The sequence below is a fragment of the Dufourea novaeangliae genome, unplaced genomic scaffold (genome assembly GCF_001272555.1).
Source record: "Dufourea novaeangliae isolate 0120121106 unplaced genomic scaffold, ASM127255v1 scaffold118, whole genome shotgun sequence".
NCBI classification, from domain to species: Eukaryota; Metazoa; Arthropoda; class Insecta; order Hymenoptera; family Halictidae; genus Dufourea; species Dufourea novaeangliae.
Window position 1 is genome coordinate 735,710 of NW_015374006.1, and position 8,044 is coordinate 743,753.

Here is an 8,044-nt window from a genome sequence, read left to right on the forward strand (position 1 = left end):
GTATAAATAATCGAAGAACATTTATTAATACGTATACACATCAATGTCTATATCGGTAGCTTATTTAATGTTCACCGAGCAGCTAGTCTGTGCAAAGGTATAAAGTTCCGTGCGTAACAAGTGTTAAAGTTTTGAATGAAATAGAAAGTGTGATATCAAAATGTTGACGCCGAGATTTGAAATAACTCAAACTGACACGGAAGTGGCGATTATTGTTCATGCACCATATGCCAATATTAAGGATACAGAAGTTTATGTTGATGGAACAGATTTCAGATTTTATTCTACACCATATTATTTGAGGTAAAATATTCATTTGAAAGAGTTATGTCCTTTTCGTTTTACAAAATTTTTTATATTTTAGGTTGAAGCTTCCAGGTGAAATAGAAGAGAATGATTCCTCCTTTGGATCTTACGATTGTGAGAAAGGAAATTTCTCTTTGAGATTCTCAAAGGTAACAAAAGGGGAACATTTTGAGAACTTAGATATGATAACTACATTGTTAGCACCACCAAAAAAAAAGAACAATATTGTTCCTAATATTGAAGTAATTGGTAAATATAAATATGTACACGTATTTAATTAAATTTATGTTAATGCTAATTCTGTACTTGTGTTATAGGGAATCCATCAGCAAATGCAGAAGATATCATTGAAATATCAAATGAAAATGTTTCAACAGCTGATAATGAAAATACAGATGGTGATGAATGGTATATGCATCAAAATAATCCTCTAGGCACTGTACCACTGCTGCCTAATTCTCCAAAATATGGTTTTGCAAATAAAATATCTAAAGCTTTAGGGGCTTTTGAGGTATATGGTTTAAAATATGAGTTTTGTAAATCATTCTTTTATTTCAAAATCAATTGTGACTCATACATGTATTTTTTAAAATTCTAGTCAGCATGGATCAAAGAAGTAATAGATCTTCCAATGCCTGATACGACACTACAATCCAAAAGGAAAAGTTTACGAGAAAAGCACGAGTTTTCAGACTTCAATGAAGAACATTATTTAGCTGATTTAATGCAACCAGAGTGTATAGAACCATACATAATGTTCACTACTGAATGGGATACCCTTGAAAAAGAAAATATATCATTGAATGAAACAGAAGTGGATCTGTTAAAGGAACTTCCAAACAAAGAATATTTATTGAACAATGAAGAAACAAATAGATTGCTGTTAAGTTTAGTTGATATTTTATTTGGTAGCTGTTATAATCATAGGACAACCTTGGGCGAAAATACAGTTGAAAGCAGTTGGACCGTTAATAAATTAAGTTCTACTTTATCTTGGTTTGATGTATGTGCTATTTTTTATCAAATGGTATCGTTAGTTTTATTGACAGCATTGTATGTATGTGTTTCAACATTTTTAGGATTTCTCTGATGCAGAAGAAGTTATAAGAGCGTGTTTCAGAAGATCTGTATGTTATCCACTTTTTAGGAATTGGAATCTTTCTTTGAAAGTGCTTGAAGATGTTAAGAAGGTTCTTAAACTAGGTAGGTAAATAGTATCGATTTTGTAAAACTATTTCTGCCAGTCTGTTGTTAATATATGTTATTCTTAGGCAAAAAATATATTATAAAACGTTTCTGTGAAATACACAGTCTATTTAATAATTCGTGTGAACCACGATATATACTGAATCAGTTGTATATAAAAGATTATTTAATTTGGCTACAACAAATTCCTGAATCTTCAGTAGAATCCTTAGATTCCTTGATACTTGATGTAAGTATGTAATTGCTAATGATTGGTCCTCAATGAAACATTGAATAATACATACTTGCTTCAAGATCCTACCATCTAAGGAAGACATGGGATTTGATTTAGTAGAACTGGAGCAATCAGCTTATTCGGTTCAAGAAGAAGATTTGATTATAGAAAATTCAGTTCATGAAATGGTGGATCAAATGGACGAGTTAACAGTTAATGACAATGACAAAGATAAGTAAGTAGAACAAATATAGTTTTTTTTATAAGTCTCTCAATTTTAAGGTTTCACTGAGAAATACTATTTGTTTTTACGTTGTATGATTTTATTTTAAAGGCCAAAGACTATATACTACATTAAAGACAAAAATTCTTTAAAGTATTTGTAAGTATTGCAATAGAATGGTTTTGAATATTGATAACTCTCACCTAACAAAACTTATGTGTTTATTCCTTAATTGATGAATAAAACATGTAATATATTATAAATGTTTATTTTAAATATGCTAATATAATACACTAATTAAAATGCACTATACTTTGACGAGTTATATAAATATCTATCTACAAATTCATTACCCACGTTAGACAGCAATAACAATCTGCCATTATGTTTGCACATTATGCATGGCAAAAAGCGCACAATAAAGAAGACTTGAAACTCGCTTCTTTGTCATTAATTATATAATATTAATGTTTTATGCAGATTATCAAGCTGTTCAAGTTCAAGCGACAGCAGTGATACAGACTCAGAAAGCGACTCGGACAGTAGTAGTTCAAGTTCCTCCACTACAAGTAATAGCAGTAGTTTAGATTCCGATGATGCAAGTGAACCTGAGTGAGTGTTAAAAATGTGCATTTGACTTTTGAATGTTTCACACTGAATTTTGTATTTTTACGTCTTCGATTTTGGTAAAGGTCTACTATCGAAAAGTCTTCGTCAATATAATGTTTTTGAAACGCTTTTGTTTACTTAAATGTACAAGTACAAAATTATGATTATACCTTACGTGTTCGTACATTCATATTTGTAATGTATATGTATATATATATGATGAACGATACTATTTGTAAGATTTACAACACGATTTCGCGTAAACAATTAACTTTCTATAAACCGACACAAATTGTTTTAACATCATTGATACAATAACATTCAAGTCAGAATCTCTTTTGTGTCTTAGTTTACAATATTGTGATTGTTATTCCTGTAAACATGTAGAGTGTATATATTACATTTTCAGAAATATTCGTTTATTATATAAACACAATTTATTTGTTATAGACTGTAATAAATCCACGATAGCAGTTTTCTATAATGTTCAATTAGTCGACGCTGTACAAATTCATCCGAATCTTCCGAACTGACGTTAATTTTTATGTCTGCGTCTGCATTGACATCGACGGACTGCGCCAGTGTGTGACTTTCATTATTATCAATTTTACTCTCTACGTCGTCAATCTAAAAAATATTTGAAGCCATTTGATAATGCAAAGAACCAAGAGATGATTCCTTGGGAATCATTGATTTTCAAGTTAATATATTCTAAATTATTACCGTAACATCATCGGGTTCAAAATATGCTATATTTTCGTTTTGATTATTGAATTCATCGTCTTCAGTTCTCCAATAATCTGCTATTTCACCGTATACTCCTGGACTCTCATTTATGCCACTTATGAATCCCTCTGACATTTTATTTCCTACCGTTGTCGGATCTGAATTTTCTGAAATCATTGGCTCCTAATGTCTAATGAGTATAAAGAATGAAACATCTTATTAAGGAAACTGATTAATATCTAGATGAACGTTACCTTCTGTTCGTCGACTGCACTCATATAATTAAAGTGATCATGGTAACCAGGGTTTCCAGCCTGAAGAATTAAATGCGTGTATTGTTTCAATGTCTCATTTTCTTTATGTATGTGTGGCGCGTATAGTATTATACGTAAAGGTAATTTCTCGTTTTTCGTAACTTTCGTTCCTGCGCTCCCAATACCCGTAGTTTTTGTCTCATGAATTTCATCTTCTACATCTTCATGCTTTTTATGATTTTCTTTTAAATCAGTATCTGTGTCAACAATCGTGAGTAACGTGTTGGTATTACTTGTGTTCATTTGTGCTTTGAAAGGGTCAATGTCTTGTGTTTCATTGTACTCTTCAGTTGCCTTGTAACTGACCTCCGAGATTGTCGACAAAGTTACAGTTTGACCGTGTTCTAATGAGATCTCTGTTGTTGTTTCAATTTTATCGTCGGTAAAAGTAGCATTATCTGTCATATTATTATCCTGTCTTATATCTTCCACTGGTGTAGTATCATATATGTGATCTGCTGTAATGAGTGGTGTATCAGTTATCGTCACATCAGAAGTAGTGGTTTCATTTGTACTTAAATTTACATCAATCGGAGCAACAGTGGTAGTGTATTTATCATTCTCCTTCGATTTTTCTGAAAGCACTGTGACACTCTCCGATTCGAAGTTGTGAGGAGTTCCTTCCGTATAGGAATCAAATGTTTTTTCTGTTCCTTTTATATCCACATTAATGTTTCCAGGAAGATATTCGTTATACACCATTGAACTATACTCTGGCACCGGTTGTTTCTGTTCATTGCACAAAAAAGTCACTCTTTTACGATTTTCATTCGTTAACCAGTTTGAAATTTGTAACACTACTTACATCGCACGGACCACATGGATTCTCTTTGTACGTAGAAAGGATCGCTGCTTTAACATAAGGGAAATATAATATACTCCATGGTATTATTACTTGATATGTTAATCTCCCACAGCTGCAACAATAGAAATCGATGAATTGTGCACAAGCATTTTCTCAAACGTCGAAGATAAGAAAGTTGTAATGATGTTTCGTGATCATTGTGGCAAAGAAAGTGGTCTTCTGTGAGTTAACAAAACATCTGAGGAAACATTAGTGGGCAAAACAATTTATTTATAATTCTTCATAGAATTGTTAGCAAAGCGTAATAAATTCTGTAAACACGAAATCTGTAACTTGTATACATAAAACTCTCGATAAGCTTTAGGGAACCTACAGGACTGAGGAGTCATCAAGCATAAAGATTTTTCGTAACAGTGGCCTTGATTAATAATAAATATTCGTTTCAGTTGTAAGCATTAAACTAATTGTAACAGTGAATTATTAAAGATCACTCACCGATCGACAACCACCACTTCATCCTTCGAGGCGCGAAAGCGTTCCCAGATACCCAAATCAGGTGTGTCCTGAACACAAAGAATGTCCTTCTTGCTGTTTCTCGCGAGATCGTTAAATTGTGTTTCGTCCGTGCCCAAAATGTACTCCGGTTCCACCATATTCATAGATATCCTTTTCCACGTTTTTATCTCCACATTGTTCTCCATGGTGTTCTCCGGTAAGTTCGAAGACGGTATCACGATGAAGAAGACAATGTCCGTGAAGCCGGATCTTTCTAATCGTTTCTTCAATAAGTCCAACCTGACGTAGAATAACTTCCATAAAATTTTGTCTTGAGACTATTTAGATTTTTTTTCAGATTTGAAAGAATTAAAGAAACAATCAGAATTTCAACCAACAATTATCAATAAATAATTTATTTCAGCTAAACTGTTAGTTAATACTTTCACACAATTCAGCTATACGTTATTTGTATAAACAAATTCAGCGATTAAAGTTCAATTACAATTTCATCTGCTATCTTTCCTGTTAGACGATCTATCGCACATCGATCGAAATTGCTCTAACAGCAAAGTGATTTTAGTCGATACAGCAACCACTCCGAATCTGATATGTATAATTTACTTTGTCCTTACAGAAAATTTCCCGTATAATCAATTGGAATTTAAATAGACACATCATTGAGATACTAAAAAGTGGCGATAGATGTTTGCAGCGACTCACATGATTGCCTGTCTAAAGCTGTAGTACCATGAAGGGTCTAAAAACGCGACCACATTCACGTGTCCCGATTCTCCTATCAACGGACCCGTGTCGTAGCATTGGTGGACGAATCCTGGATATTGATGGGGTTCCCTTCTTGTACGTAAATAACGTGGCACCTGGAAGGCCCACCGAGGCTCCTCTTCTTCAGCGAAGCAGCCAAAGACCAGCGCGATCACCAGCGCGGCAGTTAATATCGACATAACTTCTCCACTCTTCCGAAATTAAATTTCCCACCGTTGAACAAACGAAAAATCTCGTCGAAAACGAAGCAACCACCAACACCGAACAGAAATGAAATAAACCACTACCCCCCAGGGAGCTAAAAGCTAAATTGCTTCCTAAAGCAAGTTTTCAATGTGCCCCTACGAACTCGCTCGTTTAACACAAGAACAATTTTCCAACCGATTGATTCACTGTATTTACGTAAAATTTCCGACTGTTTAAATAGATATCGTGCTTTTTAATGGAACACACTCATGCTGACTAGTAACGACGGGAGATATCTGGACAGTCGACCCGATAAACCGTTTGGAAAAGACGAGAGAACGCGAACCGGAGGAGAATCGACGGACTGTAGATCGTGAACGGGCGACGTTCACGCGTGGTCTGCCGATATCCCGGCAGAAAAATAAATTTACGTCGGATTCACCAGCAGATGTGCATGAGGGTCACACGGGGACTGTAGCGTTTTTCTGACCGAATGATGGCTGACTGGCTGCTGCCTAGTGCTGCTACTGGAAACCACTGTGCAGCATCCCTCCTACACGTGACATGGAACACGACACCACCTTTCCTCGAATGCTATCGTAAACACACGTCGGTGACCTGTGTGCAATGCATCGGTTCGCATAACATCTCGTTGTGGATAAGGAATCACTGATTAACTCGTTGAGGAAAGCAGATTACAGACGTTACGTCTTCTTGTGAAGGCGACGAACGAGATAAACTTCTTGTCGAAAGATTTCTAGTCACGTTTCAATCGACTATGAATATTTTTTTTTTTTATTAATACTTCGACCTTCCAATTATGTCAAGCTGTGCATTGACGTGCCCGAAGATTCACTAAGAAAGGAAGGACCCATAGCATCAACGAAATTGAAGAAGGCTGTAAGCTCGGAGTGACACTTACAAGGGAAGGATCCAAATTGTTCGACGTCGATTTTAACGAGGTTTTGATAGATGATGGTATACAGGTTCTTAACGATATATTTATGAAATGTTAAGCATAGACACTGGATAATTTTAAAGATATAGACACGTAAAGGTTACGAACTCCCAAGAGATACTATGAATAGAAGTCAAAGTTTCGTTGGCAAAAAGATTTCGGTGAACAGGAATCGATCCCAAGACATCCGATTTACCAGCCAAACAACCTCATACATGTCGATAAGTTTGACTCATATTCATAGTACGTCTCAATGGTACGTAACGTTAATTATTTGTAACTGTAAGATTATCGAGTGTCTACGCTTAATATTTCACGCATATCATTTTAGGAACCTGTGTATTATCATGTTACAAAACCCCGTTAAAATCGAAGTCGGACATTTTGGGTCAATTTCGTGAATGCTATTGGTTTTCACATTATCGAATTATTAGACTGCCGATGCGAGGCATTTTCGTGGATTATTCACGATTAATTCATGAAACGAAAATTAACAGAGAATGAAATAAAAAAAAGAAGCGAATGTACATTCGGGACGTTCAATCAAATCGATAGCGATTGGTCCTCATGGTTAATCCGATTTATCCCGAGTGACTCGTGATTTCCCAGGCGTTTTTCGATTTGGTCTCTTAATAGATCGGGCATCCGTCGAGATCGGCTCGATGAGAATGAACACGTGTGCACGGTATAAATGGAACAGAGAGTCCCTTGTTCTGAACTTTTCAAATGCTCAGACCACCACTCAGACCTCTCGTTTACACGATCCGTCCAGGGAGCAGTAGCAGTTTGTCTCGATGTATCGACACTCTATCCTCTCGATGTTTCACCGGGAAGACAGTGCCTCCGTGGAGCATATTTTCCATCGTATTCGTCGATAACGAATTCCCAGCGAATCAACCGAATAACATTTCGTACTCTGTGGAATGAGAACGTTAAGGAAACAATTATAAGCCGAAGGATCGATTTTTCACGATTGATATTTTTTTATTGTAGCAAAGAAAAAGAGAACGAATCCTAGCCATCGCAGTGAAGGTTCAATGATATGTGTAAACGTAGACCAAAGAGAAACTTAACGAACAGTCTGACCGAGTGGACACTGTATATTTTCACTATATTCGAACACTTGTGTCGATCGATCGATCTAAAAAAGAGATTAATAACCATGTGAAAACATGCCCTGAAAGTATTCTCGAATAGTAAATGTGAATTTGTAAAG

At 35.4% G+C, this 8,044-nt stretch overlaps 2 protein-coding genes across 2 annotated transcripts; one reads left to right on the top strand and one right to left on the bottom strand.

The window, feature by feature from the left end:
• Positions 1–36: 36 nt before the first annotated feature.
• LOC107188199 (protein SHQ1 homolog) lies at positions 37–2,586 on the top strand. The gene is given in 9 exon segments (XM_015576454.1): positions 37–303; positions 365–555; positions 624–817; positions 905–1,309; positions 1,386–1,509; positions 1,578–1,741; positions 1,807–1,961; positions 2,061–2,108; positions 2,439–2,586. Coding segments are annotated over 9 exon segments (1,572 nt in total). The 5' UTR covers positions 37–160.
• A 416-nt stretch (positions 2,587–3,002) lies between these two features.
• LOC107188200 lies at positions 3,003–5,863 on the bottom strand. The gene is made up of 6 exons (XM_015576455.1): positions 5,622–5,863; positions 4,899–5,198; positions 4,400–4,515; positions 3,539–4,350; positions 3,282–3,464; positions 3,003–3,185 (listed from the first exon to the last, which is right to left on the bottom strand). The coding sequence occupies exons 1-6, from the start codon at positions 5,861–5,863 to the stop codon at positions 3,003–3,005; spliced, it is 1,836 nt and encodes a 611-aa protein (XP_015431941.1).
• Positions 5,864–8,044: the final 2,181 nt, after the last annotated feature.

Excerpts from the sequence above, each read along its gene's own strand:
- LOC107188200 (XM_015576455.1), bottom strand. The coding sequence starts at position 5,863 with ATGTCGATATTAACTGCCGCGCTGGTGATCGCGCTGGTCTTTGGCTGC. Across the intron at positions 5,199-5,621 it reads AGCTTTAGACAGGCAATCAT|GTTGGACTTATTGAAGAAAC; the intron begins GTGAGTCGCTGC and ends ATTCTACGTCAG. Across the intron at positions 4,516-4,898 it reads GAAGTGGTGGTTGTCGATCG|CTGTGGGAGATTAACATATC; the intron begins GTGAGTGATCTT and ends CTATTGTTGCAG.